Genomic DNA, 13,315 nt, shown 5'->3' with positions numbered 1-13,315 from the left:
ATAAATAGACAAACCAATTAAGGACACAGGTGAAGATAATTAGGCAATTAACACAAACACAAAACACAGGAACAGTGGCGGCCTCTAGAGGCCAAAATAAACACGACATGAAAAGGAAATAACAGCGGCCTCTAGAGGCCAAAACAGTCCTAGTCCTAACAGAACCCCCCCCTCTAGGAGCGTCTCCTGACGTTCCCAGGGCGATCCGGATGGGCCGAATGGAAGTCCCGACATAGTTCTTTATCAAGGACATCCCGAGCAGGAACCCAGCAGCGCTCCTCAGGACCATAGCCCTCCCAGTCCACCAGATATTGCAACCCGCCGCGGACCCGGCGGGAGTCAAGCAGGCGATTCACAGTGAACACAGTCTGCCCCTGGAAGATGCGGGGGGGTGGGGGGTTCCTAGGGGCAGGGGCATACGTAGACGTCAGTACGGGCCGTAACAGGGAAACATGGAAAGTGGGGTTGATCCTCAGAGTCCGGGGCAACTGGAGCCGGTAGGAGACAGGGTTCACCCTGCGCACCACCTTGAAGGGGCCAATGTAGCGAGGAGCAAGCTTGCGGTTCTCCACCCACAGTGGAAGGTCCTTAGTGGACAGCCAAACACGCTGCCCAGGGCGGAAAGCGTGTGCAGGTCTTCTATGGCGGTTGGCCTGAGTCTGGTTGGTTCTGGAGGTCTGTATGAGGGTCTTCCTGACCTTGCTCCAGGTCTTGCGACACCGTCTCACATATTGGTTGACCGAGGGCACCCCCGCGTCCTCCTCCTGGTCCGGGAACAGAGGTGGCTGGAACCCGAATTGGCACTGGAATGGCGACAGCTTGGTGGCCGATGACTGCAGGGTGTTGTGGGCGTACTCCGCCCATGGCAGCCAGGTGCTCCACGATGTCGGGTTATCCATAGCCAGGCCTCGCAGGGTGGTTTCCAGGTCCTGGTTGAGCCTCTCCGTCTGACCATTGGACTGTGGGTGAAACCCAGAGGAGAGGCTGGCAGTGGCTCCGATGACCTTGCAGAACCCGTGCCACACTCGGGAGGAGAACTGGGGCCCTCGGTCTGAGACGATGTCCTGTGGAAGACCAAAGACTCGGAAGACATGATTAAACAAAAGTTTCGCAGTTTCAAGAGCAGAGGGGAGTTTGCACAGTGGTATGAAGCGGCAGGCCTTGGAGAATCTGTCAACTAAGACCAAAATGACCGTGTTGCCTTGTGACTCAGGGAGACCCGTGATAAAGTCGACTGCCACGTGGGACCAGGGACGCCGGGGAATGGTCAGAGGATGCAGGAGACCCTGGGGACGCTGTCGTGGGTTCTTGGTTCTGGTGCAAACCTCACAGGACAGGACAAATGACCTTACTTCCTTCTCCATGTTAGGCCACCAGAAGCGTCTTTTCAGGAAGTCCAGGGTCCTCCGAGCTCCCGGGTGGGCGGTGAGAGGGGAAGAGTGACCCCACTGGAGAACCTTGGCCCGGGCTTGATGTGGGACGTACAAGAGGCCTGGTGGCCCCGTCCCAGGACCGGGGTCCTGGCGTTGGGCTCGTCGGACAGCCTCCTCAATACCCCAGCAGACAGGGGCCACAATCCGGGACACAGGGATAATAGGCCCGACTTCATTCTCCCTGTTAGTGGCAGAGAACAGTCTGGACAGTGCGTCAGGTTTGGTGTTCTTGGAGCCGGGGCGGTATGAGAGGGTGAAGTCAAACCGACTGAAAAACAGGGCCCACCTAGCCTGTCGAGGGTTCAGTCTCTTGGCTTGCTGGAGGTACTCCAGGTTCTTGTGGTCAGTCCAAACCAGGAATGGATGTTGTGCTCCCTCCAGCCAGTGCCTCCACTCCTCAAGGGCCAGTTTGACCGCTAGCAGTTCTCGATCCCCCACATCGTACCGGGACTCAGCAGGACTCAGGCGGTGGGAGAAGTAAGCGCAGGGGTGCAGCTTTCCTTCCGAACGTTGAGAGAGCACCGCGCCGACACCACTGTCCGAGGCGTCCACCTCCACGATGAATGGTTGGGAGGTGTCCGGGAGAACCAGAATGGGTGCCGTGCAGAAGCGGTCCTTGAGGTCTTTGAACGCCTTTTCTGCCTGAGGAGACCAGCCATAAGATCCACCTGTCCCTTTGGTGAGGTCTGACATGGGTGCTGCCACAGAACTGAAGTTCCTGATGAACTTGCGGTAGAAGTTAGCGAATCCTAAGAACCGCTGAACCTCCTTAACGGACTTGGGAGTAGGCCAATCCCGGACGGCCAGGGTCTTGGCAGGGTCCATTTGGAGTTGGCCTGTCCGTACAATAAATCCCAGAAAGGAGACCTCGGGAACATGAAATTCGCATTTCTGGGCCTTGGCGAACAGATTGTTCTGTAGCAGCCTCTGGAGAACCTGGCGGACATGGTGGCGGTGCTCCTGCACGGTCTTGGAAAAGATAAGGATGTCGTCGAGGTAGACAAAAACGTATAGGTTAATCATGTCCCTTAAGACGTCGTTGATTAGGGCCTGAAAAACAGCTGGTGCGTTGGTGAGTCCGAAGGGCATCACCTGGTATTCGTAGTGCCCAGACGGGGTGTTAAAGGCAGTCTTCCACTCGTCTCCCTGTCGGATACGGATGAGGTGGTATGCGTTCCGTAGGTCCAACTTGGTGAAGACGGTGGCGCCTTGGAGCAGGTCGAAAGCAGTGGACATCAGCGGAAGGGGATATCGGTTGCGCACAGTAATCTTGTTCAGGCCCCTGTAGTCAATACATGGTCGAAGCCCCCCATCCTTCTTGCCAACAAAGAAGAAGCCGGCACCAGCAGGTGAGGTGGAGGGTCGAATGAACCCAGAGACCAGGGCGTCTTTGAGGTATTCCTCCATAGCCTTGCGTTCTGGCTGAGAGAGGGAAAACAGTCTGCCACGAGGAGGGGTAGTCCCAGGGAGCAAGTCGATGGCACAGTCGTAGGCCCGGTGCGGAGGAAGAACGGCGGCCCTGCTCTTGCTGAATACCTCCTTGAGATCCCAGTACTCTGTGGGAACTTGAGATAACTCGGTGAGATCAGGGGGCTCGGCAGGAGACACAGGAGAGCTAGAGAGCAGACAAGAGGCATGGCATGCAGGGCCCCATTCCACAACCTGGCTTGTTACCCAGTCTATGCGAGGGTTGTGGCGAGTAAGCCAAGGAAGGCCTAGAATAACTGGGAACTCAGGTGAAGGAATCAGGTGCAGGGATATTTCTTCCTTGTGACCTTGAGACTGGAGGAAAACTGGAGAAGTAACTTGGGTGACTCTTCCATCACCTAACGCTTGGCCATCGAGGGCAGACACAGACAGTGGGACTTCAAGAGGTGCAGTCGGAATATTGATGCTTTGGGCGAAGTGAATATCCATAAAGTTCCCAGCCGCCCCTGAGTCTATCAAAGCTTGACAAGAGTGGACAGACTCACCCCAGGAGATGGAGACCGGGATGTAGATTCCTTGGCCAGGGAGTCCGGGAGAGAGGGTAGGCCCCGTCACAACCCTCCCTCGGCTGGACGGGGCGGTCCTTTTCCCAAGAGTTCGGGACATGATGCTCGGAAGTGACCAGGCTTGCCACAGTAGATGCAGCACTTGTCCCTCCTTCTGCGCTCCCTCTCAGATGCGGAGAGGCGAGTACGACCCACTTGCATGGGTTCTGGACAGTCACTGAAGGAGGTAGACGGTCTCCAGGTAGAGGTAGGGAGGCTGGGGGGGCTCAAGGCTTGGTGGCGTTCTCTCATCCTGTTGTCCAGACGAATAGCATGTGAGATGAGGGTTTCGAGGTCACTTGGGCATCCAATAGAGGCCAGACCGTCCTTGATGGGGTCAGACAGACCATGGTGGAAGGCTGACACCAGGGCAGTCTCGTTCCATCCACTTACTGCTGCGAGTGTTCGGAACGAGATGGCGTAATCTGCGACGCTTCCTCCTTGCCGGATGGACATGAGCTTTCGGGCTGCGTCGGTACTGATGTCTGCCTGATCGAAGACCCGAAGCATCTCTTCAGAAAACAGCTGGAAATCAAAGCACTCAGGTCCCTGTCTTTGCCAGATAGCAGTAGCCCAGGCTCGCGCCTTACCAGCTAATAAGGTTATCACAAAGGCAATCTTGCGGCGATCCGTAGTGTAGGTGGTAGGCTGAAGCTCAAAGGTGAGTTGACACTGGGTAAGGAACTCTCGGCACTCACTGTGCTTGCCGTCATACCTCTGTGGTGCAGGAAGGCTGGGTTCGCGAGGTGAAGAAGGCAGCATTGCAGGAGGCACTGGAGCAGGAGTGGGAGCTGGATCAGGAGCAGGAACTGGATCAGGAGCAGGAGATGCAGGCAGAGATGTCAGCTGTGCCAGGGTTTTCCCAATTTGCTGAAGCAGTTCCTCGTGGCGAGCGAGGGCCTCACGTTGGCTGGTGAGTGTACGTCCATGAGCGTCCATGGTCGCTCCGAAGCGTGTCAAAGCTGCCATAATTCCCTGAAGGTTGGCCGGGTAGACAGTTGAAGCAGCCTCTGCTGAGTCGGTCATGACGGAGTCTTTCTGTTAGGGTTTTGCTGGGATTCGAACCTGGTTCGTTGGTGTGATAATCCAGCAAACCCCCACTAGGCCACCAGGGGGATGACTCAAATGCAGAGGCGTGAGGCGGAAGTAGAAAAAGAATCAAAAGGTTTATTTAAACTATATACACTATATACAGGGCAAAACAAAAGACAAAAAAAAACCAAAGCGTATAATCCAAAAGAAAAGCAAAGTGCAAAAATTCAAAAGCTTAAGAAGATCAAAAAACACAGTACAAAGGAAACTGGAGATAAACATAACAGCACAAAGACTCCGTGACAAGAGGACTGAACTCAGGGGTATAAATAGACAAACCAATTAAGGACACAGGTGAAGATAATTAGGCAATTAACACAAACACAAAACACAGGAACAGTGGCGGCCTCTAGAGGCCAAAATAAACACGACATGAAAAGGAAATAACAGCGGCCTCTAGAGGCCAAAACAGTCCTAGTCCTAACAAAAGTGAATGTTTTGGAATGGCCAAGTCAAAGTCCTGACCTTAATCCAATGGAAATGTTGTGGAAGGACCTGAAGCGAGCAGTTCATGTGAGGAAACCCACCAACATCCCAGAGTTGAAGCTGTTCTGTACGGATGAATGGGCTAAAATTCTTCCAAGCCGGTGTGCAGGACTGATCAACAGTTACCGGAAACGTTTACTTGCAGTTATTGCTGCACAAGGGGGTTATACCAGACCATGTCATACCATGTTTTTGTGGTTTTCCTGTGATAACTGTAATGCTGTTATCGTTGTATTCCTGATTGTGACCTCTTACTCCTTAGTGTCCACCCTGTAACGCGACCTTGGGATTGTGAAAGGCGCGATAGAAAATTAAATTATTATTATTATTATTATTATTACATTCCATGTTAATTATGTATTATGTCCGCAGTGTTCAAAACAGACAATCTTTTTGTTTTTTTGGCCAAATTTTTGTTTCAAATTTGACTTATTTCTCATATATCTCCAATAATTAGTATTATAAGTAAAGGTTTTTTTTTTGCATCTCAGGCTCAGAAATATTCTTATATCTTTAATATTATAAGTTTAACAATTAGTAGTTAGGATTTTTAATATTAGTAGAGTATGTATATTTAGCTTTTATATCAGATGAAGGGCCATATTTGTGGAAACTGATATTATTATTATTATTATTATTATTATTATTATTATTATTATTATTATTATTGTCCATGAAATATATAACTTTTTGTACACACTGTTAGTAAATTAGCTTGTACTTCTATTGTGGGTGTTTTTACACAACTGCAGTGTCAATAAACCAGGATCTGAAATGCCAAACATGCTCCAGATATTAGAAAGAAAACAGCATGGTTAAATACCTCTTGATTCGATAACTATTTGAAACTATTAACCGTATGGTAGAAAAAACAACCTGTAAATTTAACCGTGATGCCGCATGTTAAAGCAGGAAGCAAAAGTAAATTTGAACATTTTCCTTTCATATGCTGTCTTGTCTATACTGATTACAGATATATCATTTTCTGAAGGATGTGGTCAGAATGTGGTCATCAGTATTTTTGTTAAAGCCGGGGAAATGTTTCGTTACATTTCATTACGAGGCTCACTCTGTATAAGAGTCTACAGCTATACATAAATTTGCTCACTTGTGCGTGCAGGCTGTTAAATTGTGTGTGAAGATAGTAGGAGTGAGGTGGTTATTAAACGTCATGTGAAAAGTAGGGGGCGGGATCTTGATTTAAATGAGATTTTTGCAAGTGCTAATTATTCTAAGAAGCTGTGGTGAGTTTGGATCTCCTGCAAGAGTAAAACTGAAACCTGCCAATGTATCCAAGACTATGTGCCATTTATATAACACTGATGAAAGGCTGTGAAAAAACTCTACGATATGAATCTTAGCAAGAGCAAGACTGGAGACATGGAAATGTAAGTCATAAATGCTCACAAGCTCTTTAAAAATGCTACTGAGCTTGGTGAATTAAAAAAAAATTAACATGCTTACTATACGCTCACTGGTCACTTAAGAAAGAAAGAAAGAAAGAAAGAAAGAAAGAAAGAACTTTATTGATCCCTTTGGGAGGGTTCCCTCAGGGAAATTAAAATTCCAGCAGCATCATTACAGGATAAACAGAGAATATAAAATAGACAAAACTTCTAGATAATTAAGTATTAACATTATACAAATATAAAATATATTTTTTTAAAAAATCCAGCAGGAGAGGTATTGCACATTTATATTGTACATTGTCCAGTATTGCTTTTTGTCAGACTAGGTTACTGCTCCTTCCCGTCCTCTGTCCTCCTGTTACCCCTCCTCCCCCCCAGAGCGGAGTTGTACAGTCTGATGGTGTGGGGGACAAAGGAGTTTTCAAGTCTGTTAGTCCTGCACTTGGGAAGGAGCATTCCGTCACTGAACAGGCTCCTCTGGTTGCTGATGACGGTGTCCAAAGGGTGACTGGCATCGTCCATGATGTTCAGTAGTTTGTCCATAGTCCTCTGCCACCGTCACCAGAGAGTCCAGCTTCATGCTGACCACAGAGCCGGCCCGCCTGATCAGTTTGTCCAGCCTGGATGTGTCCTTCTTGGATGTGCTGCCCCCCCAGCACACCACGGTGTAAAACAGGACGCTGGCGACCACAGACTGATAGAACATCCACAGGAGTTTCCTGCAGATGTTAAAGGACCGCAGCCTCCTCAGGAAGTACAGCCTGCTCTGTACCTTCCTGTACAGGTGGTTGGTGTTGCAAGTCCAGTCCAGCTTGCTGTCCAGCCACAGCCCGAGGTACTTGTAGGAATCCACAGCCTCCACCTCGACTCCCTCGATCAGAACTGGTCGTGACCTTGGTCTGGACCTCCCAAAGTCAATGACCAGCTCCTTGGTCTTCGAGGTGTTGAGCTGCAGATGGTTCCTATTGCACCAAGCAGCAAATGGCCCTTTTCCACTACCCTTTTTCAGCTCACTTCACCTCGCTTCAGCTCACTTCAGCCCGACACGGCTCGTGTTTCGACTACCAAAAACCAGCATGACTCAGCTCGTTTCAGCCCTGCTTAGCCCCTAAAACTCGCACGGTTTTGGAGTGGGGCTGAAGCGAGCCAAAGCGAGCCGAGTGAGGCTGGGGGCGTGAGCAGACACTCCCCTGTGCACTGATTGGTGAGGAGGAGTGTCCTCACATGCCCACACACGCCCCGCGAGCACGCTGGGATCTGTAAACACCGTAAACCCGGAAGAAGAATAATTACGAATTACGAGAATTTCTGAAGCCTTATGCGCCTCGCCTCATCTATACGCTCTTGCCAGTATCTGTTGGCGTTGTCGGTGACAACAAGCCACAGCACCAAGACCAGCAACACTAACGACTCCATGTCTCCATGTTTATTGTTTACTATTCGGGTCGTGAGACTACCGCTTAAAAGATCACTGATGTCACTGTTTGCGCTGCTTAACGACATCACGTGACGTCCACCCACTTTCGCTAACTCCACCCAATGTGTCCACCCACTTCCAGCCAGCACGGTTCAGCGCGGTTGTAGTCGAAATGCAACTTCAATAGCCCCGCTCAGCTCGACTCAGCCCAACTCAGCACGGCACGGCTCAGCCCGACTCAGCCGCGTTTGTAGTGGAAAAGCGGCAAAAGTCCCTCATCAGGCTCCTATACGCCTCCTCTCTGTTGTCCCTGATACACCCCACTATGGCTGTGTCATCGGCGAACTTCTGAATGTGACACATCTCCAAGTTGTAGCAGAAGTCCGTGGTGTACAGAGTGAAGAGAAGAGGGGCCAGCACCATGCCCTGGGGTGCGCCGGTGCTGCTAATCACAGTGTCAGACATGATGTCCTTCAGCCTGACGTACTGCGGCCTGTCGGTGAGGTAGCTGGAGATCCAGGTGGCCAGGCAGGGGTCCACTTGCATCCTGTTCAGTTTGTCCTGAAGCATAAGGGGCTGGATGGTATTGAAGGCACTCGAGAAGTCCAAAAAGAGGATCCTCACTGTGCCATTTCCCTTATCCAGATGCAAGTGGGCTCGGTGTAGCAGGTAGAGGATAGCATCTTCCACACCAACACCTGCCTGGTACGCAAACTGCAGACAGTCCTGGGCGTGTTGCACCTGGGGTCTGAGGAGGCTGAGGAAGAGCCGCTCCAACGTCTTCATCAGATGTGAAGTGAGTGCCACCGGTCGAAAGTTGTTCAGCTGTCTGGGCCGGTTCTTCTTAGGAACTGGAACAATGCATAATGTCTTCCAGAGGGTGGGCACTCTCCCCAGCTGCAGGCTGAGGTTGAAGATACGTTGGAGTGGTTCACCCAGTTCAGCAGCGCAGGTCTTCAGTAGTCAGGGACACACCTTGTCCGGGCCTGCTGCTTTCCTGGAGTGAAGCTTCCTCAGTTGACCTCTGACCTGGTCTGCAGTGATGCATGGAGGAGTCTGTGTTGAGGTAGGGGAGGACGAGGAGGGGCTACTGGCTGGGGGGAGGTGTATTGAGGTAAGAAGGAGAGATGGCTGCAGTGAGGGGGAGGGTGGGGAACTTGTTGTTGATTCTAAGATTCCTGTTCTTGGCTGCAGGACTGGAACCCAGTGTGTTCTTCTGCTGTTACATGCTGAGATGCTTTTCTGCTCACCACAGTTGTAAAGAGTGATTATATGAGTTACTATATGCTTTCTGGCAGCTTGAGCTGCTCAATCTGTCCATTTTCCTCTGGCCTTTCTTATCAACAATGCGTTTATTTCCACCCACAGAATTGTCGCTCACTCAACTCAATGTTTTTTGTACCATTCTGTCTGTGTAAACTCTAGAGACTGTTGTGTGTGAAAATCCCAGGAGATCAGCAATTTCTGAAATACTCAAACCAAAAATACTCATCTGGATCAAACCAACACCCATGCCACAGTGAAAGAAAGAAAGTCACAGTTCACTGTTAGATAACAATTTTTCCCCTTCTGATGTTTGAACATTGTGAACATTAATGAACTGAAGCTCTTGATTTGTATCTGCATGATTTGGTGCATCGTGCTGCTGTCAATCAAAGGATCAGCTGATTAGAGAACTGCAACAAACAGGAGGTGGATGTGTGGGTGTTCCTAATAAAGTGGCCAGTGAGTGTCACATATACTTTTATAGCGGATGCTCTACCTGTGTAAACAGATTACAGTAAGGTACACATGTAATCGTTGATATGGTGACGTTTCCTCTGAGGACGTGTTTATATAATAAATTAAAAACTGGAAGGAGTCTCCAGTGTCAGTGCTTCGTAACAGTCAGCGATAAAGGTGTGACGTCGCAAGAAAGTCTTCGGGACAGAAGATTTACGCTTTCCGGTTCTCAAAATATGACGACAAGCTGCATTTTTTTTTGCCTTATTAATGTCAAGATTGAGAAAAAAACCAGACTTTGATGAGGGAACTAATGTTTATAACTTTATTCTAATTACGAACAGGAACTAACTTCCTGTGTGGATGTTCCACAACATTATCTCATCTCATCTCATTATCTCTAGCCGCTTTATCCTGTTCTACAGGGTCGCAGGCAAGCTGGAGCCTATCCCAGCTGACTACGGGCGAAAGGCGGGGTACACCCTGGACAAGTCGCCAGGTCATCACAGGGCTGACACATAGACACAGACAACCATTCACACTCACATTCACACCTACGCTCAATTTAGAGTCACCAGTTAACCTAACCTGCATGTCTTTGGACTGTGGGGGAAACCGGAGCACCCGGAGGAAAGCCACGCGGACACGGGGAGAACATGCAAACTCCGCACAGAAAGGCCCTCGCCGGCCACGGGGCTCGAACCCAGACCTTCTTGCTGTGAGGCGACAGCGCTAACCACTACACCACCGTGCCGCCCTCCACAACATTATATTAAGTGAAACTATAAACAGATAAAATGTACATTTTAATAAATTGAACATTGTACTTGTTGAGAAATTGTTGTGGTATAAGAGGAATAGAACACTTTGAGATGTGCTGTTATAGGAAACCAGCACACTGCAACTCTACCTCCATGTTGTTGATTACTTTCCTACAGCAGCACACGATCATTTTTCCCCCTTATACACTGTATTACTTTATCTTACCACTTCATATGAAGTCATATGAAGAAATCGTCTCTAAAATGCTGTTAATATTCGACGATAAGATTTTCAGTTTGAGTGAATCACAGACTGCATCGAAAATATCATATTTGCCTTTACTCATTAGCTCATCCGGCCGCAGGCTAGACCAGATGAGCTTATGTGATCATGCATCGTCCGTCATCCGTCGTCGTCGTCCGTCCATAATTTACAAAAATCGCTACTCCTCTTACAGGATTGATCGGATTTCGATCAAACTCACATACAATGTTCCGCAGGTGGGTGTGCATAAAAGTTGTCAAGACAGTGGCACCACCTGTCATATTTACGATTTTATGGGCGTCTGAAATTTTTGAGTGACTCGTCACATTGAACGCTACTCTTCGTAAACTTCTGGAACATTTTCACCAAAACTCACCCAGAAGACTCTAAAGACATATTTCAACAAGAGTTGTTCACCAGGTGGCACCACCTGCCATGGATGCGGCTACACAGGGGTCATATACAATTTCACAAAAATCGCTACTCGTCCTATAGGACTGATCAGACTTTGATCAAACTCAAATGGAACGTCCCACAGGTCGGTGTGTATAAAATTTGTCAAGATGGTGGCGCCACTTGTCATATTTAACATTTTATGGATGTTTGAAAATTTTGGGTGACTCGTCACACCAAACACTACTGTTCGTAAACTGCTAGGATGTTTCACTGAAATTCACCCAGAAGACTCTAAAGACATATTCCAACAAGAATTGTTCACCAGGTGGCGCCACCTCCTGCCATGGATGCGGCTCCACATGAGTCATATGCAATTTCACGAAAATCGCTACTCCTCCTACAGGACTGATCAGATTTCAAACTCCCACACAACAACAATGGTCGGTACGAGCGACAGCCTCATTGAGGTTATTTTTAAAAATATATTTTACACTTTTCAATAGAAAGAAACACCCTAACTTGCACATTTATTGAGGTAAGACGTGCTAATTTGCTTCTATAAAAGACACAATCCGTCATAAACCCTGTTAGAAAATAATCTTCCGTATCTTTTTATGAGTGTTTTCAAATTGTACACACACCAACATTTTTCGGCATTTTTTTAAAAGCCAAAATAATTATCCACTTGGTTGTAGTTTGAACTTAAGAGAAAGGGTTACATGCTGCTGTGTGTGGGTGTAGTTGCTAAAATCAGCTTGCTGTTAGTAAGGTTGGTGATCAAGCATGTTTCCATGGTAACAAGTGAACTAGTAAAGTAAATAACCTTTTCAGTGTGAAGGAGTGTGAATGTATGATGTGTTCATAATTTTTTCTGTGTCTATTCTCTCTCTCTCTCTCTCTCTCTTGCTGCAGATCGAGGATTTGGAACAGAAGTATGGTGGTGCGCTGATCTCCCGCCGCGCTGCCTGTAAAATCCAGACGGCGTTCCGTCAGTACCAGCTCAGCAAGAACTTCCAGAAGATCCGTAACTCGGTTCTGGAGAGCGGTATTCCACGACGCATGTCTGTACGCAGGGTTCGAGTGCAGAGAGATGGCTTCTCTGCTGAGCGTGCGCTGATGGAGGGATGTTCTCTCATGGGCATCCCACTCACACACTCCAGCTCGCTGCCGGCAGGTGCCACTAACACACTCACAAACCTGGAGGACACCTTCAGTGAACAGGTACAGCTTCGATCTGATAAAGTACATCCTTATGTACAGTCCTTATTGTCTTGCATTAGCTAGCAAGTTAGCAAATCACACGTTTCATGGTCATGGAAGGACATCTGCTGTTGTCATTTTGGGGTGTGTACGATACAGCGGATTAGCAAAGTAAGCTGACTGTATTAGCTACATATACTCACCAGAAGCATGAACAATCTCTGCTACTTCTAACCTTCCAAGCTTTATTTTTCTTCATAACATCTCTGTACATTTTATGTACAGTTGCGGTCAGAAGTTTACATACAGTGACATGAATATCATCTTGGATATGAATGTCATGGCAATATTTGGGCTTTCAGTCATTTCTTTGAACTGTTCTTTTGCTGTGGCAGAATGATTGTACAGCATACAGCTTTAATTAAAAAAAAACACACTAGAATTTGGTGCACAAGTTTTAATTTTCTTTGGGTTTTCTGAAATCAACACAGGGTCAAAATTATACATCCAGGGTCAAAAATGTACATACACTCACTTCAATTATTAATTCAGAGGTGCTGAAACTTCCAAAATGTCTCTTATCTTGCCAAGGCCGAGGTCTTTTAACTTCCTGTTAGTGATCATGATTGACTACAGCTGGTAGCTTCTCTGTGCCTTCATAAAAAGGGTTTGTTTACAGCACTCATTGGATTGATCAACACACAGTACAGTGGGAAAGTCCAAGGAGCTCAGTGCAGATCTGAGAAAGAGGCTCGCAGATATACACAACTCCAGAATGTCTCTTGGAGCCATTTCTAAACAACTGCAAATTCCAAGATCAGTTCAACCAATTGTATCCAAGTTATTGTGAGGTGTATTCACTTTGCCAAGCCACTTTGCTTCAAGAAAACCCAAACTGTCACCCTCAGCTGAAAGGAAATTGGTTTGGATGGTCAGGAACAACCTGGGAACCACCATGGCACAGCCCTGACATGAACTGGAAGCTGATGGATCACTGTCTACAGTTCAGATCACCATGGACTAAGAGGCTGCTATCCAAGAAATAACCCCCCGCTCCAAAATTGACATCTTCAAGCTTAACTAAAGTTTGAAGCTGACCAG

At 48.0% G+C, this 13,315-nt stretch overlaps 1 protein-coding gene across 1 annotated transcript in view; it reads left to right on the top strand.

The window, feature by feature from the left end:
* Nucleotides 1-13,315, top strand: part of iqsec3b (IQ motif and Sec7 domain ArfGEF 3b) — a 127,155-nt gene that overhangs the window by 52,108 nt on the left and 61,732 nt on the right. The window contains exon 4 of the mRNA XM_060923264.1: nt 11,927-12,235. Coding sequence (XP_060779247.1) covers nt 11,927-12,235 — 309 coding nt within the window. The remainder of the gene's footprint in view (nt 1-11,926; nt 12,236-13,315) is intronic.

The sequence above is a fragment of the Neoarius graeffei genome, chromosome 6 (genome assembly GCF_027579695.1).
Source record: "Neoarius graeffei isolate fNeoGra1 chromosome 6, fNeoGra1.pri, whole genome shotgun sequence".
Lineage (NCBI taxonomy): Eukaryota > Metazoa > Chordata > Actinopteri > Siluriformes > Ariidae > Neoarius > Neoarius graeffei.
This window is presented reverse-complemented; position numbering and strand designations above follow the sequence as displayed.